The sequence below is a fragment of the Salvia splendens genome, chromosome 6, assembly GCF_004379255.2.
Source record: "Salvia splendens isolate huo1 chromosome 6, SspV2, whole genome shotgun sequence".
Classification (NCBI taxonomy): domain Eukaryota; kingdom Viridiplantae; phylum Streptophyta; class Magnoliopsida; order Lamiales; family Lamiaceae; genus Salvia; species Salvia splendens.
This window is the reverse complement of record NC_056037.1, coordinates 21,315,039-21,341,244: the sequence shown is the minus strand read 5'-3', so window position 1 is coordinate 21,341,244 and position 26,206 is coordinate 21,315,039. Positions and strand designations below refer to the sequence as shown.

General features: G+C 38.4%; 1 protein-coding gene and 1 pseudogene across 3 annotated transcripts; both read left to right on the top strand.

Annotated features, from left to right (window-relative positions):
• The first annotated feature begins 17,165 nt into the window (after positions 1 to 17,165).
• On the top strand, positions 17,166 to 20,260 carry LOC121806344. Of its 3 annotated transcripts, none has more exons than XM_042206347.1 (10): positions 17,166 to 17,374; positions 17,455 to 17,508; positions 17,578 to 17,691; positions 17,973 to 18,305; positions 18,380 to 18,639; positions 18,702 to 18,801; positions 18,882 to 18,941; positions 19,016 to 19,102; positions 19,189 to 19,317; positions 19,739 to 20,260. In XM_042206347.1, exons 2-10 carry the CDS (start codon positions 17,473 to 17,475, stop codon positions 20,018 to 20,020), a joined length of 1,401 nt encoding a protein of 466 aa, XP_042062281.1. In that variant the 5' UTR covers positions 17,166 to 17,374; positions 17,455 to 17,472; the 3' UTR covers positions 20,021 to 20,260. The 3 variants fall into 3 exon arrangements, with proteins under 3 accessions (XP_042062281.1, XP_042062280.1, XP_042062282.1); XM_042206346.1 differs by having other exon boundaries at positions 17,166 to 17,380; XM_042206348.1 differs by lacking the exon at positions 17,166 to 17,374 and having other exon boundaries at positions 17,492 to 17,508; positions 17,980 to 18,305.
• Positions 20,261 to 21,296: 1,036 nt separating this feature from the next.
• LOC121807771 lies at positions 21,297 to 24,263 on the top strand (annotated as a pseudogene).
• Positions 24,264 to 26,206: the final 1,943 nt, after the last annotated feature.

The window sequence follows — 26,206 nt, the reverse complement described above, 5'->3', positions numbered from 1 at the left end:
GCTTAGTTCTGTTCCGATTTGGAAGTAGTTCTGCATAATTCAGTCGTTCATGTCTAGATCTGATGTTTAGATGGAGTATGCGATGCATGTTTGTTTGAATCTATTGATTTATGTGCTAGATCTCGTTTGGGTAATTGCCCGTTGTTCTGTTTTCAATTTCTCGTAATTAGATCTCAGTTCTAGTTCGTCAACTTGCATGAAATTAGGATAGCTGCTTAGATCTTTTTGTCCTTCCGTATGAAATACATGAATTCGTGTTTTAATTTGTTTGTTTCCTACTTTCATATCATCTGCTCTCTTTTCATCTACCGTGCGTGCTTATGTAGTTGCTTGGCGAAAAAGAAGGTCGTAGTTCGTTAGAGTTGCAGTCTTTGTCATATTTTAGTTTTTTTTCAGCTTTTAGTAGTTCGTAGTAGTGTCAGTGGTCCCAACTTGCTTTATGTTGTCTTGTTTTTCTTTAGTTGATCCGTTTGAGATATGTTATTATTCGTCCTGTAGTCCAGGTTCTAGTTGTAGTTAACCCACCTTAGTGAAGCGTGGCAGCAACCAACCCCAACATGTCTCGTACACAACTCAGCCCGCCTCTGTCCCTGTGGGATTCAACCCTTACTTCCCTATACTAGTCTATAGTATTACAGGTTAAGGTATTGAAGGCCCTAAGTCTCTCAGTTTGCGCGAACTCTGCATGATTTGAATCTATATTGCGAACTAGAGTGCATTAGCTTAAACCTAGGTCTTTTCACTAAACAATATAAACCAATTATGTCTCTTCTTTCTATATGACAATGTGTTTAGTTAATTTATGTGTTTTTTCCTTTCTAGGTCTTTTACATGTTTGCTTTTGTTTTACAATGCTTGAAACTTGCCTCTTTTCTTTTTCTTTTCTTTCATACTTGAGGACAAGTATGGGTTAAGTGTGAGTAGTTTGATGAGGCACGTTTCATGCATGTGTTCCTTGATAAAATGCATCGTATTCTGTGATACTAACGTGCAAATGTGAGCCAGGTGTGTGTGAAAGTCCGCCATAATCGAAGGATAAACTGGTCAATTGGGCGGAGGAGCGGATCAAGGAAAATGAGGTGTTTTGCTATGCAAACTGATCAAGTCAGCAATTAAATGGAGCTAGCCAGTCCCGTAGGGAAGATGGAGCTAAAAACCCCACCAAAAGCCAAGGGCAGGAATGACAATTTGAGAGGAAGGTACCCTAGGGATAAGAGCGAGAGAAGACAGACGTGGGGTGGGGGAACACATTGACACAGAGACACACCCCTTAGGATTCAGCTCTCTTCTAGGGCTGAAATAACAGCTTAATCTACTCAGAACTCCTGATCCCAGTCACATAAACACTTGGTTCTTAGCTTGGTTTAGTTTAGCAGCGTGTTGGTGTTTGTTTTATCATTTCCTATCTTTTGGTTCTGTAATTCCGCTTTGAGAAGGAGCGATGAAATAATTTCTTTTTTCTTTGTTTATTTTCAGTTCATGTTTTTGTTGCAACTATTGACCGTTGATCCAGTAATTCAGTGTTATGATTTCAATTCCACTTGGATTTCTCTGTTGTTATGCATGATTTCTCTGATCTACTATGATTTCCTATTTACGATGCATATCTTAGCTCAATCTGTTTGTTGCGGTTTAATCTGGTAGATCTGAGTCTTGATTCATGTTTGTTTGATTGTCCATTTCGGGAAATTTTATGATGAGTTGATCAATTACATTTTAGTCCGTTTAACAAGTGGACTAGTCTAGTTAGTTTAGTCTCTCAAGTTTAGAATCTCACCGTAGTGAAGTGTGGCAGCAGCCATTCCCATTCGTGTCCGCAACCAATGTCAAACTCATCATCTTTGTGGGATCAATCCTTACTTCCCTATACTAGTTAATAGTGTTGTGGGTTAAGGTTTTGAAAGCGCTTTGAGCTCTCACTCAAGTTGGATCTAAGTCAAGTTGACCAGTCTGAATCTCCATTAGTGTCACTCACCCGGCCAGCTGGATCAGTTTGACAGTTTGACTTGAGTAATCCAAAATGACACATAAAAAATAGAGAACAAAGCAGAGTCTTTCAGTAATCCAACGACAAAAGAAGAGCATCACAAGCAGAGCGAAAGCGGGGACTTTTAAATGGCGCCGTTGCCGGGGATGATGGCGTTTATCCTACATTTGTTGTAAGACACTTTGGTGTACAAATTGTTAATAGTATCTTCATTTTGTTTTCAATTGAAAGACAGCTCATGGCAACAACAGTAGAGAATCAATGTCCTTATCTATGTGGATCAAGCGTTTCCCCTACTGTTGTGGACCTAAGGAAATACTGGAGCAAGAGAACAGTTCGAAGGCACCGAGTTCAGGAGGCAGACAGAGGAAGAAGAGGAACCAAACGTTGTCCAACCAGAACCACTTCCTGGCCAGCTGAATGACCCGGATGCCAGCCGTGAATAAAGTCAGGACATCACCTTCATGTGTCCGCTAGAATCGGTGGCTTACCCAAAGGAGATAGAAACCACTATGGTTGGCAATTAGGAGGACGATCTAGAGATAGGGTCACTGTATGCCCACAATGAGAACGAACCAGCCCATGCTATCTCCAACACCTCCGGGCAAGAAGCAATATATGTCAAACTAGATCTACTGGCCGTATTACCTATGTTCCTGGGAGCTAGTACCGAAAGCCCAAAGTTCTTGCATGAGTTCGATAAAATCTGCAGGGTGCAGAAGAGGCCAAATGGGTCAAGTGAGGAGGACTTCAAGCTAAGGGTCATCTCCCTCTCTTTGAAGGATGAAGCAGATACTTGGTTTATAGGATTGTCACCTAACGCCATCAAGTCATGGCCGGAATTCAAGGAGGAGTTTTTCAACCAATTCTTTCCAGCAGCGAAGATAAGTGCACTCCGAAGGGAAATCAGAGAAGCTACGCAAGGAGAAGATGAGAGCTTAAGCAGATATTAGCACAGATACAGAGGTCTTTTGGACGCATGCCCAGCCCACAACATGCTGGAAGTGGAGATCTATTCAAGGTTCTACGATGGGATGGATGCAAGAAATAAGGACCTTGTGAACTCGTCAAGCGGGGGTAATTTCTCCCAACTCCGGTTGAGTAAAGCCAAGATTGTTCTGGAGAAACTTCTAAGTGTAAAAAGAGGGTACGATGATACATTACAAACTCTGTCCAAAGGCAAAGTGGAGATTACCCCATAGAGCGTTCAGTTCAGTGATTGAGTCAAGCCATCTACAAGTTCCTTCAATCGAACTCCATTTTCAGACTGATCAAGTAAGTCATCGCCAAAATACGGGAGAGATTTGGAGTTCAAATAGGAGTTGGAATCCTAGGGGGGCATGCAAAGGAACACCAACATGGAAACCAACACTGCAGAGAATGGAGCTGGGCGAAAGAGTACTCACCTTTCCCATACCAGTCAGAACCATATCCAATTGCCACCCAAATGCCCACATGGAAAATGGGATATCCAAACCACCAACCTCACCCTGATTTTCACGTCGATGAGCCTAGTCAGCAGACTTATCAAGCAAACTACCCTAGCCACTATCCACCCTTCCAAGACCAACCCCACATCCCGTGGTTCCCAGATGCAGAGATTATATCCCAACATGGCAAGGAGGGAACCGGCAAACTCAAGATCCCCAGTGTTATCAAAGCCAAGCTTGTCCTGATCAACATCTATATCAACCTCAGCCGCAGCAGAGTCTTGGACCACCCTTTAACGGAAATTATTATGCAGACTCTACAGAATAAAGGATCGGAGGATTGATCATATCCTAGCAGAGCATGAGGCATTGCTTGAAATCAAATGACGAGCTAACTCTGGAAATGCAGCAGACATATGATGAGCAAAAATCCAGCATGGATGAAATGATTAAGCAAGTCGCCCTGCTAGCTGATATCATGAAGGGGATACAAGAGGATAGAGCAGAAGCCAGGGTGAACGAGAAGAAGTAGAAGAAGAAATGGTGAGTGAGCTCGAGGAAAGGGAGCCATCAGATGCTAAGCAAAAGTCGGAGGAATCACTGGGGAAGCAAGAAGAAGCAGGAGCCGTTGAGACCGAACCAGTAGAGGAGGAGTCCCAAGCCGAAGAAGAGTCGAACGTCGCACCTCTCATGGACGACATGACATACGAAATTCCAGAGGAAGCGAAGGATGAGCCTCAAATGAAGGAAGAAGGGGACATCAAACACCATAAGAGACCGGGAGCTTCGTTATTCTACCTCCAGATAAGAATAAAGCATGCCTTCGAAGAAAAAGTGGAGAGGTTTGTACCTGAAGTGAAAGGACATAAAGCACAGGCAGAGAAACCCCCTCCGTGATTGACAAGCCTGATGGGTACTACGATGAAGAAGAGCCAGAGCTGAAGGAGGAGAGGCCAAGGAAAAAGGCTCCAACGTTTACCTACTGGGTACAACTAGAGCCATGGCCTGAGTCATTTAAAGTGGAGAAACCTCCTGACACTGGATTATGCCCCAAGGAAAAGAGGAAAATTTAAGGGACTTACATGAATCACAAGAAAAAGTGGGCTATCATGATTATGTTGCACCCTTGGAAAAGAGGATTAATAGAAGGAACTGCTAGAAGAAAAGTTATCTTAGGATCTCAAGTTGGAAATTGTACCTAGTGCGTTTGTTGACATTTGAACTCGTCAAGTTGAAGGGAAAGATTAACTCACTTGATCCAGTTATCTGCGAAGATGGCGGCAGAAACCGAGGGATGAACGACTGCGAAGAGGAAAGGAAGCTGCCGATAAATGAACACAAGGGTGCAATGGCTACAAGCAGGGCAGAAAGTACTACTCTTCCAGTCTTGGTAGAAATCAACATAAATCAAGCTCAACCTGCAAGAGAATCGGTCCACCACCTCCCAGGAATTACAAAGTTTGAAGGGAGTATCCTGATCTATAACTTATTTTCACTGTTCTACCTAAAAAGGATGATGGTAAATAAATTGGTAGTATGTATAGCAGAAGAAATTCGACAACGCATACTCAACCTGATCAAGTAAATAAATGTTCGTTGGACAATCCTCGAGAATCTACTTACTCAGCTCAATACTCATGTGTGAGTAAGGCACTTGATCAAGTGGATTTCGAGAATTGCCCACAGCTGGGAATAAATGTTTTTATTTTTGCTTTATTTTAAGAAAATCCCAACAAATTGATTTTAGAATATAGCAAAAATATTTTTCTCAAAAAAATTGGATGTATCTGGGGGAGTTTTACATTTGAATGCTAAATCTTTTAATTCTTGAAAAGATCTCTGACCAGTACTCCACGAAAATCTCTTATTTTGTTTCTTTTACTTTTCAGTTAAGATTTGGCAAAATAAGTGAGAGAGAGAGGAACATACTGCGCTATTTTATTTTTAACTGAGAAAATTAAAAATCGGAATCATTTAACTTTGAAATTTGAAAATTGGCGTAGGAAGGCGAACAGACGCTGATGTCATAAGCGACCGTTCCCTCTTCCCACTATACTCCTATATCCACGCCTCTCTATCCCACTCTCTCTCATTTCGTTAACTTTCACAATCTCTCAAATTACTTTACTCAAATTTCAGGTGAGACCACCCTCATTTACCGACGATGGACAAAGCTTCTGCTTCCGGCCGTTTTTAGAATCCCTCATCCGGCTGACGAGTGCACTTGATTCCGTCGACACCACGCCAGGAGCCCTCAACACCCACAACCTCATCGTCATCAACCACCGACACCATTCAATCTCCAGAGACATCCCTAGGCGAATCACAATTAGTAATTCCTAGGGGCGTAATGAGGACAGTCAGACCAAGGGGAGAAATGCCCTACCCGTTCACCTACCAGGCCACCAACGTCAGAAACGAAGAAATACCCCCCTATGCGCCAAATTCTCTCGAGAGTTTGGACGAAGCCAGATCTCTCTCTGACACTCAAGCCATGATTTTTACTCCCTCCTCCTCACATGATATGCTTGCGGACATAGGCAGCAAGGAGGGAGATACAAGAAGTAATAGGGCCGAAGGGGAGATGATCTACAAAGGGCGGTCGGTAGGAATGGAACAAGTGGCAGCATGCGATAAGCAGACAGATAATCTGGTGGAGATGTGGTAATAGATTCTGAGGAGGATGAGGAGGAGATGAAGGGCAGCTCTAGTCAGACCAGTAAGCAAGGGGTGGAGAGAACACGTTTCCCTCATGAGGAAATTGCGTCTGAGGCGATTAGGGAAATGGAAGAATTCGAAAGAAAAAGGAAAGGGAAATCGATAGGGAACAAAGAAGGTCCAGACACTACCCCTGCCCAAGCTGCTGCGAATAGAAGGACCAACACCACCCAACCACTCACTGAGACACCTGCTTCATCATCGGCCAAGGGGGTCAAGATGACCAGGGGTTCTGGCTCCATGTTCTTTGTCTCTGTTTTGTTTACCTTATCTCACTTAGCTCGTTGCACGGTCTAAGTGTGATAAGTTTTGTGTACATAATATGTTTGTTTGTCCTCAATTAACATGTGTACTTCGCCCACTTAGCCCAATGATTGGTCTAATTATAAGAAGTTTTGTCTGTAAATATGTTCAGCATGCTTGGTTTTGTATATATGTTTTGATATCTTCTCCCACTTAGCCTAATGCTCGGTCTAAGAGTGAGAAGTTTGAGTTTTCTTTGATCAAACACTGACCACCCTGCTTTCCACTTCATGAAATTCGCTTGAGGGCAAGCTGAAATGAAGTGGAAGAGGGGAAAATTCAGTGTAGTCAGTTTTTGAAGCATGCATGTTTAGTCAGAGTCTTTGTGTTTTTAGATATGAATTGGTTTAAGAAAATAAATGCAAGATTCCCTTAGTAAGAATGATTGAAGAAAGGATACATGTTGAGTTGTGAGATTCTCTCCTTCAATAAACCGAAATCTGTTTGGATGAAGTGAGAACGATAGAAATGCTTTAATCTAAATCTTCTGTGAAACCCTCTAAAATGTAAGTTAAAGGCCTATAGTAGAACACTTTCTACTGTTAGATAAATAGAGTGGCTACCATTGATGCTATGAGAAATATGACAGAAGTCAGTAAGGACTAAAGGCATTAGGGAATAACCAGTTGAGCCTAAATTCTTTCGAACCATGACCAGCCTCGTTGTAAGGGCAACCACTAGATTGCACCTTGAAGCTCAAACACTTAACCTTTCTCTTGAAAACCAAAATTTTTACCCACATGTGAACAGAAGGGATAGGGCTGAGACAACTCACCAATTTTGGATAGAAAGAATAGGCTGGCTGATCTGATGAAATTGTGAGGAAAATATGTACCCAGAAAAAAAAAAGAGAAGAGAGAATAAATGAGCTTTTAAGCAAGAAGGGAAGGTTTTTGCAAACTTGACCCACAAAAAGAGGAACCTTAGAAAAACAAAAAGGGCAGGAATCATAAAACCTGACCCTGAGAAAAAAAATAAAGAATGTATGGAGCTAGAGTGGCTAAGAAAGGAAAAAATATATGATCTTCCTTTGGGAAATAGTCGGAATAAACAGGGAGGTTGTCCTGATTCTTTCTCTAATTTCACATGTTCACAAAAAAATGAGTTTATTGTTTGTTATGAACTTAGAACCCTTAGCACTCCCACCTAATCTCACATAACACCCTTTTAGCCCCATTACAATGTGATCAAAGACCTTAAGGAACTGTCCTAAGTTGGTGATGAATGAGTGACTGAGTGAATCCAACGGTTGGAAGGATAGAAGCTATCTTGACAAACGGACAAACATGTTTAGGTAGACAGGGGAGGGAAAGGAATATGAGACTTAAGCTTGACAAACGGACAAACAATTGCATTGACCTTAAGCTTGTGGGGACGATTCTCAAACAACATAAAACAGTTCTGTCTTTTATTTCCGCATGACAATGTGTTTAGTTTACTTATGTATTTTTTCCCCTTATTTTTAGTTCTCTTACATGTTTGATTTTGTTTTTTGAATAAGAACCATGCCTGAAACTTGCCTCTTTTCTTTTTTTTTTTCTTTCATACTTGAGGACAAGTATGGGTTAAGTGTGAGCAGTTTGATGAGCCTCGTTTCATGCATGTGTTCTGTGATAAAATTGCACCCAAATCTGTAAATCTAACATGCAAATATGAGTCAGGTGTGTGAAATTCCGCCATATTCAGAAGATTGAATTGATCAATTGGGCGGACGAACGAATCAAGAAATGAAGTCGAAAACTTGTATTGCTGAGTTGATCAAGTCAGAATTAACCGAAGCCAGCAGGAGTTTTCACATAGAAGATAGACCTAAGGACCCCACCAAAAGCCAAGGGCAGGAATGACAATTCGAGAGGACGGTACCCTATGGATCAGAGCCCTACGCCTCTCCATATATAGAAAGCCCAGCGCGAGTAGGTGGTGGGACGCCCTCAATGTCAATGACGATCTTAGGAATTCAGCTCTCTTCTATGGCTGAAATGGAAGCTCATTTCATTTCATTTTCATGATTTCCTTCACACACACATACAATTGGTTCCTGTTCTAGTTTAGTTTAGTGGTGTTTTGGGTGTTGGTTTTTTTACTTAACTTGCTTGGGTTCTGTAATTCCGCTTCGAGAAAGAGTGATGAAACAATTTCTAGTTTCTTCTGTTTACTTTCAGTTTACGCTTGTGTTGCAAACTCTTGACCTTTTGGATCCAGTAAATTTAGTGTTATGATCTTAATTCCCGTTGCAATGCTCTGTTATTATGCATGAATTCTCTTATCTATGTTTGATTTCCTATTGACGGTGTACATCTTAGCTCAAATGTTTTGTTGCGGTTTGATTTGGGTAGATCTGAGTCTTCGATTCATGTTTTGTCTAGTTGCAAAGAATATTATGGATAAAGTGTTTTAGGATGTTTAGATCTGGTACATGAGTTGGTATTCCTGCATGATCATGGGTTAGCTTCATATTTACGTTAGTTTAGTTTAGTTCTTAGGGTCATATCTCTCCTATGTCCCAACTCTTCCAATTTATTTATGATTTTTATATTTTCTCTATCTTTTCTTTATTTTTTTTATAATTTATTTCATTAATTTGTCTTAAAATTATTAGATATACTTCAAAAATAATTAATATTAAAGTTATGAATTAAAATAATATATAACAAAAAATAAATTTAAATTTATATCATATTTTAGTTTAACTAAAAATAATAATTCGAATGAATAATAATATTATATAATTATTGTTAATGAGTAAAGGCTAATGAAAAAATAAAAGAAAAAATAACTCTTTCAAATATTATTTTATAAATATCTAATTAATAATAATACATTAACTATAACTTCAATTTTGATAAAAAAAAATTGTACTGTATAAATAATTGAATTTAAAATAACAATATTACAAATTTTTTCTTCAGTAGTATCTATTATATTCCCTATGTTCCGCGTTACTTGAGTCACTTTTTTTACACTCATTTTGAAAAAATGATATTAATAAATAATAGTGGAGAGAGATTACATTTGAGAAGACTCTTCTCTACATTCTCTCTCTTACTTTACTCTCTCTCCACTTTAACTATTTCCTTCCGTCTTACAAGAACATGCATTTTTTCCTCTTTAGTTCGTCCCACAAGAATATACACTTTCTGTAATGAGGTGGACTCATTCTCCACTAACAATACTTTAATTACTTTTTTTCTAGTTCTCACTTATTTTACCAATTATGCATTAAATCGGTGCCCAACCAAAATATTCTTATAGGACGAAGAAAGTATTATTTTTTTTAAACGAGTGTAAAAAAGAAGTGATTCAAGTAACGTGGGACATAGGGGTGTCGAAACGGGTACCCGTACCCAGAGAACCGGGTACCCGTACCCGTTTGTAGCCAAAATCTTTATCCCGTTACCCGACCCGCACAGTGACGGGTACCCGCCTGTCAGGTACGGGATACCCGTACCTGACAGGCGGGTACCCGTACCCTACCCATTTAAAATATATTCATCACGTTTGCTTTATATCTGAATATGGTCACACAATCTGAATAATAGGTATATTTTACTCAACCAGTTATTTGGCAGGCGCCGGAAGCTACAGTCCTTCTCGGCGCAACATATCTGAATAATATTCATTCACACAACAAACAACAAAAACTCCACCAGCCTTACTATAGATTAAATATGACAATAATATTGTCCTAATAATTTCTCTGTAGAGGGTTATAATATGGTCACACAATGCACATTGAATAAATCCTGAGAATGCTCAATAGTGATGAATAGATTGACCATATTCAGATATAATATTATTCAGTAAAATATTATATAAAGCCAACGTGATGAATATTATTCAGATTGTGTGACCATATTTAGATATGTTGAGTAACATATACCTATAAAATCAAATGCAAATGCAAATAAATTCAAACTCCAAATCATCATTCAAAAGTCTAAATATGAAACCAAAACCAATTAACCAAGTCCAAATGTAACCAACAATGTAGCCAAAAGTCTTAACAATCCAAATATCCAAAGTCTAAATATAAAATAAGTAAATAACTGGTTAACTGATCAAGCAATCATCCTTCATCTGGCATGAGCGTCAATCGACAATCGTGCACTCGTTGGAGCCATGGCTTCAATCTTGATTAAGACTAAACAAATAAATAAAAATAAATAAGAATTCTACTTCTTATAATATGAAAAGGAAATATAAATTATATAAAAATTAGAATTATACTTACCACCATGATATTCCTTTTCTTGTTCTTCTTCATCAACGTCTTCCTCCTCCTTTTTATCCAAATCAGAAGTCTTCAACCAATCTCCGGCAAAAATCAAAGCCTCCACCATCGTGCAAGTCAATGAACTTCTATATGGAGAAAGAACACGATCGCCCATGCTAAATGCAGACTCAGAAGCAACATTTGAAACGGGAATCGCTAGAATACCCCTCGCCATCTCGCTCAGAATGTGATAGTGTGTATGCTCAGACCACCACTTTAATAAATAGAAGCTTGCCATTTCTTCCTTCGGGACTTTATGTCTCCTGTCCGTTAGATAAATATCAAGCTCAGTCTGATTACTAGAGTCCCCGTCATCATCACTTATATCCATACCAAACATGTTGTAACTATCTTCTTCATCTGACGTGTCCTCTATAGTCGCATCAACTGATGATCGACTAGGAGGATGAGGTGCATACCTCGCACTATAAAACACAAACAACTCCCTCATCGAGTCTGTCACCTCCTTCACCATTTCAAGACCTCGAGCATTTCCATAAAGTAATTTAAAGCACGTCTCAACATGCTTCATCTTTTGCCTTGGATCAAGAATAGCAGCACTGTATAAAATCTTATTCATCTTCACATTCAATTCGCTTTCCTCCAGCCAATACTTTCCAATCTTTAATTTCATCATGGAAGCCATGGAACTTACTTCCTTGTCATTGTTCATCTCCAACCGACGAATAAGGTCAAAGATGCCACACATCTCTGCGAAGAACAAATGTGAGGTGGGCTTTTTGGTGACGGAGACAATTTGTGTAAATGAGTGGAACTTCTTCAAATAGGAAACCATCTTCTTCACATTTACCCAATCTTCTTCCTCAGGCGGTCCTATAGGTTTATCATCATGCATTTTGTCACGTAAATCTTTCCCAAAATAAGCATTCATGTTTCCAAATGTAGTGAATGCCTCGGCATATGGTATAGCCGACTCTAACATCAAGTATGTAGAGTTCCATCGAGTAGGAACATATATGCAAAGTTTCTTCTTGCAATCAATCTTGTCTCCTAAATAATCCTAGACTTTTTCCCACAGCCCCCGTCTCTGTGGTGAACTCTTAATCCACCTCACCGCCTCCCTAAGTCTCCTAAAGGAGATGCCGATTTCTTTCAAACCGTCTTTCACAATCAAATTCAAGACATGCGTTGCACAACGCACGTGGAAATACTTGCCACTAAATATATCTATATTATTCTTCTTCATGTGAGCCAGGATGACACTAATGGCGTTATCATTTATCCAAAGTGCAAGAGAATAAATGATTCACACCCCACTCTGTCAATGTTTTCACTATAGTAGCACCAATGTCATCTTCCTTGTGGCTGTCAATCTGAGAAAAGCTTATTATCTTCTTGTGCAGTACCCAATCTTTCCCAATGTAGTGTGCAGTGACACAAATGAAGTTGTTGTTATTCACCGAAGTCCAACAGTTTGTCGTGATAGATACTCTTCCCATGCCTCTTTTCTGATACAATTTAACCAAACTTTGTTTCTCCTCGAGAAACAATTGCACACAATCCGTCCTTATCGTTTGTCTTGAAGGTATTTGAAACTGTGGACAAACAAGCCGCATGAAACTCTGAAATCCTTCCCAGTCAACAAATAAGAATGGGAGCTCATCGAGAAGGATCATCTTGCAAAGTCCTAGTCTGAACTTCTTCTGATCAGACTTCCAAGTAGTCAATGCTCTACTTTGACCATCCACGGAATATGCCAAAATAGTCTGACCACTACCGACTTCGGCATCAGCTTTCTTCTTTAAACAAGAAATTATGTGGTTCTTCAAGCCATTTGTCCCATTCCATGTGTCTGCAGCGATCAAAGTTCCACATTCCTTGCATTTTCCTTTCGTTCTTGCAACAGGGGGATTACCTTCTTCAATCATCATTTTGTCGTAGTTGTTCCAATGCACTGATGTTGATTTCCGCTTGGATGGCACCTTACCTCTTTTTCTTTTTCTCGATGGACTTGGAGCTTCTGTTCTTGCTTCTTCTTCATCTTCAATATCCTTAAGTATTTCATCGTCCTTAACTTGTTGATTGCCATCCGTAATAATATTGCTCATCCTAAAAAAAATCAAAGTCCAATTATGAGTGCATGACATGTGTAATAGGCATATGTTACTATATAGATTTGGACATAAATCAACTGCCGAAAATACCACTGCAAATAGGAAAATCCAAACAAGATTCTTACGGTATTTTCAATTACATACTAATAAAAATCATTCAGATTCGAATTCGCCCAAACACTTACCCTACCCCATTCAAAACTGAAATTCAAAGTTAGCACCAACAACTTCTCACTAATAATATTACCCAATCAATCAATATATACAGAACACCGAGGTTCATAACACATATTATAGTTTCCCATGATATATTCTTATATTAACAGAATAGTATCAATTGCTGACAACCTACTCACCATGCACCAGCTTGATAAAAAATTAATTTACCAAATACTCATCTAGCACATAGGTTACGTGTCATAATTCTAAAACTCATCCCCAAATACTTGCCACCTAAATCTATATTTTAATGCATAAAGAGGTTGCATGAAAGAGTATGCAAAATTTTGTAAACACAGAACAAAATCTTGTTTCAGTTTTAATAATTTCCAACGCAGTTTCTTAGGAATTGGGGCAGCAATCTGGAAGTTATTGACTTGAGCCCTTACCTTCTTCGCGGCAAGGGTCGGCGGCTGATGTGGATGGTGGCGGGCGGCGGGTGGCGGCGCGGGTGTGAAGAGCAGACAATTTAGGGTAATGGACAAAAGACTTCAGAGTTAATCCTAAAACGTGTATTAATTAAAATTACGGTAATGGACAAAAGACTTAAACAGATATTAATTAAAAATTTTAATACAATATTTATATTTAAAAGGGTATATAAGCGGGTAAAAACCTGAAACTCAATACCCGTTCCCGCTTATGTCGGGTAGCGGGTACCCGAAACCCGACGGGTAATGGGTCGGGTGTGCGGGTACCCAATACCCGCTAACTGTTTCGACACCCCTAGTGGGACAAATGGAGTATTTCATTCATTGTTTCAAACTACTCCCACCATCCCCCAAATATTGTCCCACTTTGACCCGGCACGGGTTTTAAGAAATGTAATGAAAAGTGAGTTGAAAAAGTTAGTGGAATGTGGGTCCTACTTTTATATATTAGTTTTATAATAAAATGTGAGTAGGAATGAGTTAGTGGAATATGATGTCTACTAAAAAAAATGGTAAAATGTGAATTGGGACAAATTTTGTGGGACGAACGAAAATGAAAAATGGGACAAACTTTCACGGATGGAGGGAGTATTAAATAGGATTATATGTGAAGTATAACTAATAATTTTAAGGAGTTAATAAAATAAATAAGAAAGAGTGAGGAGAGATAGAAATTATAAATAATTAAGTAAGTAACAAAGAGAATGTGATATAAAGAAAATGTCAATTGTACCTCTTAGACTGAAAAAGGAAAAATATGAGATTGAAAATGTGAAAAAATACCTTAAATTTTACATTATACGCGAGGTCCTTGGAAGGCTAAATATATTAACACTAAAGATAACACACTTTTTGTAGGAATGTCAAGACATATCTATTCAATTAAAATAAAATTGCACGACGTTCAATAAAAAAAGTTGCATTCTCTTAAAGCCAACATCTTATCTAAAATGAGCTGTGACTCACAAAAGATCTAGATCTAGTACATCTTTTTGGTGGTGGTATATTTATGGGAGAAATTCGGCCATGCAAAATGCTAAAGAATATTTTCTCCTTTTGCCTTTTTGTTTTGACCTTCGACTTTCAGCCCTTTTGAGGAAGCTAAAGCCATTCTTATACAATAACCTTTTTCCCAAATGTTTGCATAATTCTATGATTGATTTCATCGTTTTAATGCATCTTTTCCATTTAAAACTTTGTTTTAAAGTTCGATGTATTGATAAATAGATAAATTAAAGAGTAAAGGCCAAAATTGGTCCTGAACATATAGCCATTTTACGATTTTGGTCCTAAACATTATCTTTTGGATTTTTTGGTCCTGCAAATATGGACATTTGATCATTTTGGTCCTGCACATATGGAAATTTGATCATTTTGGTCCCCCGTCAACATTTTCGTTAAAAACTAACGGTCAACATTATCTTTTGGATTTTTTGGTCCTGCACATATGGATATTTGATCATTTTGGTCCTGCACATATGGAATTTTGATCATTTTGGTCCTCCGTCAACATTTTCGTTAAAAACTAACGGTCAACGTTATCTTTTGGATTTTTTGGTCCTGCACATATGGATATTTGATCATTTTGGTCCTGCACATATGGAATTTTGATCATTTTGGTCCTCCGTCAACATTTTTAATATTAAAGTATATTAATATTAAATCTATATAATAAAATTAAATAATTAAAAAATTATTTTTAATAAAATCTAAGCATAATATTTTCTTCAAATTCATGAAAAAATTAATTAAAAAATACTATACTTTAATTTTATTAATTAAAAAATATTAATTAATTTTTTAAGAATATTATGCTTAGTTTTTAACGAAAATGTTGACGGAGGACCAAAATGATCAAAATTCCATATGTGCAGGACCAAAATGATCAAATGTCCATATGTGCAGGACCAAAAAATCCAAAAGATAATGTTGACCGTTAGTTTTTAACGGAAATATTGACGGAGGACCAAAATGATCAAATGTCCATATGTGCAGGACCAAAAAATCCAAAAGATAATGTTTAGGACCAAAATCGTAAAATGACTATATGTTCAGGACCAATTTTGGCCTTTACTCTAAATTAAAATAACTTTAAAGTGCAATTAAAGGAAAGGTTGATGTTCTTCAATTAATCAATGTTATATGCATTGAAAATAATTTTGTTATCAAAGTATGGCCATGATTTAGAAGTTGGTAACATATCAATTAATCAATTTCAATAGAAAATTCTAGAAACTTCTAAAAAACAAGAAAATAGAAGGAAGAAAATTTCAAAGTAATAATATGCATTGAAAATTAAATTTTATATGCATAAAAACTTTAATAAAATAAATAAGGCTAAAATAATTAAATAAAGTTCCATATTTTAGGGTGCATTTAATTTTATGTTATGTAGTATTTGATTACATTTGCAAAAAAAATATTGATTAGACACACCAATTATGTAATTTAGACTACAGAATTTTTGCTCGTAGTTAATAAGCCAAATTCAAATCACAGGAAAAACAATTCTGAAGCTTTTTTTCTGTTAAAATGTCTTTATGTCCAACTTGTCGTTACATACACATATAAACAAAGTGGTGGTGGGTGATTAGGGCAAGTGAAAATCTTAAATAGAAGATCTTGAAGTTGAATGGAAAGGCCACAACAAATTTGCTTCTTTTGATGCAAGAAAAAGCTTAGAATAAAGCCAGCACAAAGTTGGCGAGGCTTTATGAGAGAGTCAGCAGTCAAAACAAATATTGGCCTGGCCACGTCCCCACCTTGCATGTGTGCATCTATATTCATTATTCCAATCTCTCTTTTCCATTCAAATTCCCATAACTAAATACTAGGAGTATGGGATTAACTAAATCATTATTACAATTTACAAGGAGCGGACGCCTAATCCACACAATTCTGAATTCAGAAATTTCATATACTGTGAGTGATAGGTCACTGTACAAACTTCAAACTCCTCAATACCGTGTTAATACAATGTCAATACCGTGTCAACAATTGACATTGTGTTGACATTTTTTGTTGCTATTATTTTGTCATTTGTTGACATTTTCTAACGGTCTAGATCATAGTTTGGAATTTGTACAATATTTAGAGTTTGCATTTGATTACATCCAATAAGTATTAATTCCAATTGCTAATACATTTCAGAGCTGTAAAATAAGAGGGAAGAATAAAAGAGAGACATAATCGATTTCTTAATGAGAATGATAAAAATATACTCCCTCTAGGCTCTATCCCATCTTAAGTGGAACATTGTATTTTGGCACGGGATTTTACGTAGTATTGTTTTATGAGTTAAGTGGAGAGAGGATAAAGTGAGAGTGAGAAAAGGTAGAAAGACTGATATTCCTATTTTAAGCAATGTCCAAAAAACAAAAAAAAATGTATCACTTAAAATGAGACGAATTCATTTCATTATTTGTAATAACAAACTTTATGTGATACAAAAAGATATCTAAAATACTATCTCAAATCAAAAAAATTGGATTTTACATTTTTATTCAATTCTCTCATCCAATCATTCATTTCATCATACCAAAACATGTACCAACTTATGAAAATAATTATAGATTTATGGAGAAAATTAGATGTAGTGGAAACAATATCCATTGATTCAAAATATGAAGAGTGAGTGTCAAGACATATAGAGCTATATATAATATTTATTCATAATATTATATGTTAATATTTGTCGTCTTGAATTGGTAAGTGACCGTGGGAGTAGTGATAGGTCCATAAATTTGAAAGATCCATTTGGTCTTAGCAACAGTAGCTTTCAAAGGCAGATTGTTGGGAGTGTGTGTAGTATCTTGGTTGTCACCAAATTTAATGCTTCTTGGAGGTTTCTGTTTGCTGTGTCCCCTTCCAACATTTATTGCCCTCTGCAATTTGGTTTAAATTATACATACCCTCCCCATTTCCCTCCTCTCTACAAGGTCAAGGTATGTTTGGCCTAATCTTGAAAATAAAATATTCTTTCTTCATCATTACCTGACCTCAATTATGTTATTTGCAGGTGGAAAGAATTGGTGTTATGGGGAAGTTGGAACCCAATCTATTGAAAGAAGAGGTGCATTTTTATTCTATGCTCCCTAAAACTCATCTAAGAATCAAGAGATTGATTGCTTTTGATATGCAGATTGTGCAGCTCCAGAGAGAGCTGGAGGGCCAAACTCTGGTTCGTTCCGCGCTAGAGAAGGCGCTCAATCAACGGCCCCTCATCGATGATTCCTCCTACAAATCACTCTCTAAGGTTGTTCATTCGCAACAAACTATTTTCTTTGTAAAAAAAACATGCTTTTGAGGGGAGAGATACTATTTCACCAATCGAGTTACATGACCATATCTAACATATTCATACCTAATGATTTTCTACAAAGTGGTGACGAAATGTATAACTTGTACAAATCTTTCCATTTTCCAAGTCGAACTCGATCGCAAACATTTCTGGAACACCTCTAACAGAGGGACAGATAGTCAATTTTATATTGCTCTTCTATTTCCTCTGTTCCTGTTCTAACTATAAAAATCCAGCCTGCAGAAAATCTCATCAAAGAAATAGCCCTCTTGGAGATGGAGGTTGTGTATCTGGAGAAGTATCTTCTGTCAATGTACAGAACAAGCTTCTCCAAAAGGCTCTCTCCTTTGCCTAAAACTGATGCTCAAGTTGGCAAGACTAGTTTAGAATCAGTGAGTGAGGATTCTGTGATTCCCTCCAATGCCTCAGACCCGTTGGCAGACACTGGTATATACCGCAGCCACTCGTCCCTCTCTCACTCGGCTGCCTCCTTCAGGGCTTCGCCTCCTTATGGAGCTACCGCCGAAGCCCTAGACTCCTACCATTCTCTCCCCTTATCCATGCTTGAGGTACATACTTTTTCTCTCTTGAAACATTCATTAATGTCAAAAGATGGCCTGATGTGTATCCTGGACTTCACCAGCACACGTCCGAAGACGCTAATGAAGCAGAGGAGCCTCGTTGTGGCTTCCGGGAAACCCCCAACTGGATATCTGAGGAGATGATCAGATGCATCTCAACCATCTATTCTCATCTGTGTGATCCTCCTCTCTATGCACAAGGCGAAGAGAGCACATCGGGGCAGCACACAAGAGAACATTCTGGATCATTCTACGCAATGGTCCAAGTGTGCAGCATTGCAAGGGAGCTGAATTCTGTTCAAGACCTGCTGCACAAGTACAGGTATTAGAGCTCGATTTTTCGCTAAAAATAGAAACTTGTGGTAATGTACTAGTCCTTTTCAGGTGTATCATTTCTAAACTGGCTCAAGTGGATCCAGGCAGACTGAATCATGAAGAGAAATTAGCATTCTGGATCAATGTACACAATGCACTAGTAATGCATGTAAGAGAAATTCACATCTGATGTAGTAATATTTATCTGTGTATCTACAAAAAAAATCAAGTTTATGGTAAACGATACAGGCGTTTATAGTATACGGGGTGCCACGAGGAAGCCTAAAGAGGATCTCCCTAGTCCTCAAGGTGCTAAAAACTCTGCTCCAACTCAACTCAACTTGAGTAGTCCAGTTTCATCGTCTAATCTTGCTATTTTGCAGGCTGCATACGACATTGGAGGCCACACGATAAGCGTTGACACCATACAAAGCTCGATTCTGAGGTGCAGACTGCCTCGTCCAACTCAGGTAACCAACAACCTTCCACAAAATCACTTTCATGTAATGGTAAAGCCGCAGAGAGACTTAAACATGAAAACTGGCCTCGCAAACAGTGGCTGCAAGCGTTGTTTTTCCCCAAGGCGAAGTTTAAGGCAAGGGATCCGCGTAAATCATATGCATTGAAGCATCAAGAGGCGCGGCTGCACTTCGCCCTGTGCTCAGGATGCCGGTCAGATCCAATAGTAAGCCAAAATATTATGATCAAATATATAGGATTGTGATCAATACCAAATCACGCCGAAAAATAACCCTGATAACAAACTTATAATGAACTTCTGATTTTCAAATTATGCCGGATGATGTCATTGTTTTTAAATCTCTGAATTAACTATAATGATCTACAAATAAAATTCTGCGTTATTTTATAATGATTGTGTTTGGTGTTTAGCTTCTAATGTTAAAAACTATCTCCGAGGCATTTCATTTTAAGCCCTCGTTTTGAAAAAATGATAATAAATAATTAAAGTAGAGAGAAAGTGGAGTAAGAGACAAAATAATATAGAGAAGACTATTATCTATATTATTCTCTGTCTTAATTTATTCTTTCTCAAAATGAAACGTCCCGAATGCGGATTACTTATGCCGTATTTTGGACTAGTGCAGGTTCGCCTGTACACAGCGAAGAGTGTGCACCAAGAGCTAGAGATGGCTAAAGAAGAGTACATCCAAATGAACATAAAGGTGCACAAAGAGCAGAAGAGATTGGTTGTGCCAAAGAATGTGGAGTATTACATAAAGGAGATGGGGTTGTCTCCATTAGGAATTGCAGAAATGCTTGAGCATTCAATGCCTCATCAGCAAAGAGGAAAGGTGTGGCGAAAAGTCGATTATGCCCCCCACGACTTCGCCTTCCATTTCGTGCTCTGTGACGAGCTCCTCAGATGATCAGTAGGACATATGTATGCATGTGATTTTGCAGCTTTGAATGACAAATGAATCGGAAGGGATTCATTTGTCATTCCAAAAACTGGTTGAGTTGAATGTGTTTCCATTGTCAATGGACCAATTGAGTTTAAAGGATTAAGATTATGTATATCTTGGTGTGTTTATCAATCCTTCCTTTATTTGAGGATAGAGTTAAATAACTAAGTGGTCTAGTTTTGTGAATACCTCAATTTCTTTCAACTTTTTTTTTTTTCAAGACTTAATTGATCGCATCCAACATCCACATATTAGTCTCTATCCAATTGCTTTTATGAAATTCAATTGGGAATCCATTGAATGAATCTTCATCATTAATGACATAAATTTTGGGAAAAATTTGCATATGAAATTATTAGGTATTGTTCAATTAGGATATTGTATAAATTTCAAACTTTTCAACACAATGTCAATATAGTGTAAAATTTAAAGATTTTGATGTCAACACAACATCAACCGTTGACATTGTGTTAATATTTTTTGTTACTATTCTTTTGTAAGCTGTTGACAATTTCTAACGGTTCATATCATAGTTTGAAGTTGTCTCATTAAAAAATGAAACGTTTTTGTTAATTGTCTCATTAAAAATTAAATATTTTTTTAAAATGAAAACTTTTAGGGCCATCACAGATTTTAATAATTTTTGTGTCCTACTAAAAATGAAACGGTTTTTTAGTTGTCTCATTAAAAAATAAACATTTTTCTTTTTATATTCCTTCCGACCCGTAGAAATAGACCATATTTTTTTTGCATATGTTTCATAGAAATAGTCCATATCCATTTACGACAACCTTTTTCCCTTTCTATTTTACTTTATTATTTATGGATCTTACCGTCCACTACATGATTTCAACTATTTTTTTCTCTCACTCTTACTTGCATTAAAATCCATGCTAACTCTAAATGACTTATTAATATTGGACGGATGGAGTATTTAATGGGACATGAGTATATTGGTAAATTGAAATAGATCAAATAAAACAATATTTGAATGATTGTGAATGGAAAATGGGGTTATTGTTAGTGAAAAATAAAATAGATACAGTTTCTGTTTTGTAGAGAATAAATAGTTTGGTGCAACAAGATCTTACTCTATGAACTGAAAATATCTGGACACTATTAATCTTATTTTTAACCACAATTTCTTGTACTACTGGTTTTATTGCTCCATCAAACCTAACAAAATTCACAATTTTAATTTCAATTTGAAGAAAGAAGAAGCAATTTTTGTAGGCATCCGATGGATGAGGATAGAATAGTGCTGGTTTTGGCCATGACCTCTGACTTACGCTCCAAGATTATCAGCTGCATTCAGAATACAGCTTCTTCTAATGCTGGGGCAAATTCCACAAAACTACCTCCAGGGAGCTAGTATCCGCCATTTGTACCCGGAAAAAAAAACATTTCCGGAGAAGGGAAAGACGCGAGAGGCTGTGGCGTGTCTAAAATGAAACACGCATGAGTGGAATGCGTGTATCATTAAACACGCGTTAGGCAAATGCGTCTCTTCACTCCATAGCTGCATTTCATTATCAAATTGATTTCATTTCATCGCAAACTCCGCCGCCGCCTCCGCCATGCAAGCCCTCCAATCCACCGCCTTCCTCCACCCCTCCCCGCTCGAAACCCTCCGCCGCTTTACCCAGCTACAATGCCAGAGCCACAGCTAAGAAGATTCGCCCTCTCACAATCTCCGCATTGACGGCCACGGCACCCAAGCGCGAGACGGACCCGAAGAAGCGCGTGGTGATCACGGGAATCGGACTCGTCTCCGTGTTCGGGAATGATGTGGACGCCTACTACGAAAAGCTGTTGGCGCATTCGGGAGTGAGTCCAACGAATCTGCAGACAATCATGCTGAGGAAGAAGCTGAGAGTCTCCTCAATATTAAAGATGCTCTCGAATCCCTTGAGGCGCAGCTCTCTTCTTTGCGTTCTGTTTCTCTAGCATTTTCATAATTTAGGGTTCGGTGTATTGATTTTTGGGGGTTTAATCATAATTTGGATTCTTCAAAGGTTTCAGCTGCTTTTTGTTCCTTCAATCAAGTTTCCAATTCTAGGTTTTGATGAATTAGTTTAAGGGCGTTTTGAGATGAGGTTTTGACACTGGCTATTCCGAATTAGGTTTTTTCAGTGTCTGGTTTAATAATTTCACGAATTAAGTATATAATTCATCGATCGTAGTCTCAAATATGTTTCAACTCTGTCTCTACATGGAAGGGGCTTTATAACTGTTGAATGATGCTTCCTGTAAATTGTAGTGACTGCTTAGTAGTAGTGATTTCAGAGGTAAATCCTGCATATTAAATCATTTTGTGTGTACAACGATCTGGCTCTGCGCTTCAAGGTTTCAGAGGTTTTGTAACCATTTATTCATTTTCCAATTTTCCGTAACTCTTGTAACCTGAAAAGCTTAGAAACTATGTGTAAGATATACTCATAATAAAAGGAGCTGCAGTCGTTAATCAGTTTTAGGTAGAAGTTGGGAGGATAGATGCATCACATGTATGAGAGGACCGGGGTGATAAGGTAGAGGTTCGGCCAAAACAAAACTGGACTAACTATTGAAAAGAGTGATTTTTTTTTTTTGCAATCGCTGGACCAAGATCTTTCAGTTTTAGTTGGTTGGTTTATTGGTTAATCAAGTGCAATAAATATCCTCAAATGATGACCACAAGAAGAAAAAACACAAGGTCTTGGTAGCTAGCTTTCGATATGTGGATTTAGATAGCAGATATTGAGATTGAGAAACAATAGAAATTTTCATGATAGACATGACACATGTCCGATAGTAAAAGTGATTACTAGGTCGATGACTGGAGAGAAACAATAAACTGAAGCAATCAGATATGTGCATTTGAGATAGAAGGTTGGCTATCTGCTATTATGAGGAGGTTCAGTTTATTTGGATGGCGCAGGCTTGTATATAGATAGATTGGAGGATAGAAGAGGCTGATTTAAAATCTAGATGTACAAGAGGTCACTAGATTGGAGGATAGAAGAGGCTGATTTCAAATGCACATATTTTTATGGGACGGGGGAGTAATAAAAAAGAGCATTAGGCAGATAACAAGTTCAGTTTGTTAGGTATCAGTTGTTGCTGAGTTGCTCTTAAAACTGAACTGAGCCTTTCCACAAATAGCTTTGTTTTTTTCGAGATTGTAATCTTTGAACGCACACCTCATTGGAAACTTAGCTCTACTCTACTAAACTTAGCTGTCTCTATACTCTAGGCAAGGAAAAACTACTTTGAGTCTATGTTTTGATTAAATTGACTTGATCCATTTTGTATCTTCGGCTTGGAGTTGTGGCTAAAAAATTTCCTCCAACTCATGTTAATTAGATACAGATGTTTACCTGTTATTTTTTTGAAAATATGGCTAAAAATATCCTCCAACTCATGTTATTGCGATCTTGAATCATGGCTTCATTTTTCGGCAACTTTGGACCCATTTCTTCTTTTCAATAATGAGGCCTCTGACTGCTTGCTATTTTCTTTTCAGGCACTTCAGCAGCAACAATGGTACGAAAGAGAAGAGCCTTGGCTGAAATCGAATACAGTCAGAAGAAGTTGCTGAAAGAGCTGAAGGAATACAAAGGCAAGGACTTGGAAGTCATACACGAGGAGGCAGTGTCTTTTGCCAGTGAAACAGAGGACACCAATGATCTCCTTCTTCCTCCATATCCAACCCGACCCTCTCCGTCCATCGTATCCAAAAATGGCTACCTCTCTACTTTCACCTCCTCCCGAAGATCCCCTCAGAACGGGTTTACAAGTGGTGGCGCAAAAAATCTCCACAACATCCCCAGCAGTGTTCAAAAATCGGAGGCCGGGGGGGCATTTAAGTCAGTCAGAGTTTTGTTAGGCGCAGCAGCTAAGATGGCCATGACCGTAGTCGGGGTGATGACTATCTTGAGCTTGGCGGGCTTTGAGGTGGCATTGGGGAAACGGGATAACCAGTTCAAGGTCTTGGATCTGTTTCAGCAGCGGCAGGATGAAGAGAAGGGGAATAGCGTGGACTGCCCACCGGGGAAGGTCCCCATCGTTGAAAACGGGGAGGCGAGGTGCATTGTGAAAGAGAGAGTTGAAGTTTCATTTGAACCTGTTGTTTCCGTTCCAGATGTGAGTTATGGTTGTGGTTGAATGTGTACGTTCTTGATTTTCAGTTAAGTCGTAAAGAAATATGCGGGAAAAAGAAATGGTAGGAGTGCTCATCTTGTTTTTACATTTTTCATTGTATATCCTTATAACGACGTATCTAACTAATACTAACAGACGTATCTAAAACTGTTCAGATTCTTGATATAAACGACGATAACACGACCAAGCAATGTGAGAGGTCTTTACTAACAATCTATGTTCATGGAACAATGAGTATTGAACTTTATTCACATAGCTAATCAATCGTACAAAATGAAAAGAAAATACAAACTTAATGCACTAGAAATCACTAGTATGGTGACTCTCCAAAACTGCAAGCTCAAGTGTAATACCCCGACTTTTTCTACCTTTTATTTGTTCTCCAAAACGTTGTTTACGTAGCTGAAAATTTTGCCTTCAATTCTTTTCGATGATTAATAGAATGGGCTAAAGCCGTTAATAGAAATCGGGCCATGATCGTTTCCATTATTTTATCAAGCCAATTCTTTTCTTGAGAAAGCCCAATTATTAAGAGCCCAAGTGAGCCTCATTGTTATTGCAATCCCACAAAATCAGCCACTCCCTTTTCTGTTGAGGAATTTTTGGCCATGATCAGTAACCACCGGAAGATAGGAATCAAATCAGTTTATACTTTCAATGTGAGACCATCTATATACTTTCTACCTTTCACCACGTTTCATCACTGGAAAATAAATTCCAAAGAAAACAAAGAGTTAGAGAGTTAGAGAGAAACAAGATAGAGCAGAGAAATGATTTGAGAGATACAGAGCAACGAGGAACGCAGACCGGGATGATGCGGTGCTGGATTGCGACGCCTCTTTCCCGATCAGCAGCCTCGCAACCGGCGGCCAGCAGCAGCGCATTGATGAAATTCCGAGAGGGCAGCGGCGGCGAATCGAGGAGAGGCGGACAGGCATCGTATTGGCGAGGCTGCCGGAGCGGCGACGCAGCGGCTGCTGCGGCGCCGAGCGACAGCGGTGGACGTGGAGATGGCAGAATCAGCAGCAGCGTCTTCCCGGAGGAGATGGAAGAATCAGCAGAGGCGGCGTCTCCGAACAGCAGGGGTGAAGCCGTCAGTGAACAACGGTGAGCCCGAACCTGTGACGACGATGGCTGCACAGAAACAGTAGCGACGACTTCAACGGTGGAGAATTCGATTTGGGGAAAACGGAGATAAGAATCCAATCGCCGGAATGGGAGCACCGTCATGTTGACCGACGGCGAGTGAGCTGTGGTGAAATGACCGGCGGCGTGGAGTGAAACGGAAGGGGCGACGGAATTTGGGAATTTCACGTAAGGTGAGAAGAGAGAAAGCTTGGGATTTTGTTTTATTTTAATGTTTTGGGCCACTTTTTATAATTAAGGAGATGGCTGGAGTATATTCAATCAATGGACGTTTTCATGCAAGCTTTTCGAGAATGAAATGGAACAAAAGTTAAGGCTCTAGACGATCGAGGTGGGCTTTCGAACTAAATACTTTCAAGAGCTTTAGTTTTAATATTTTGATTCGAGCATCATTTTATGTGACGAAATTCCTTTTAACTGAGATTGCAAGTATTATTAATTTTATTCGATGATGATGTGATTTATGTGCTTAAAGTGAAATGATTTAAGTGAAAGTGATGTTATGTGATATATGAGTTGATTTATCGAGTGATTTGTGATTTGCTCGACTTGTTGATGTGATGTGAATTGATGCTCGACCTTGACATAAAAGTTATTTGTGAAACACAAATACGTCTTTGAGGAAAATAAAATTTGCAAAGGGAATATCATGCCATGTTTTTGTTTTGAGAAATGCCTATCTGTTTGTTTAGCAAGGGAATTGTCCCTACTAGACCTATTGAAATCGAATTCGGGTCTGACTAGGGAGTGAGTCCCTACTCAGGCTAGTGTACACCAATGGGGATCGTGAGCCGTCTTTTGGGTCGGCCGGTCTAGTGATCGAGTTTGCGGCCATGTTCTCGTTCACAGGATGTTGATGTGGAT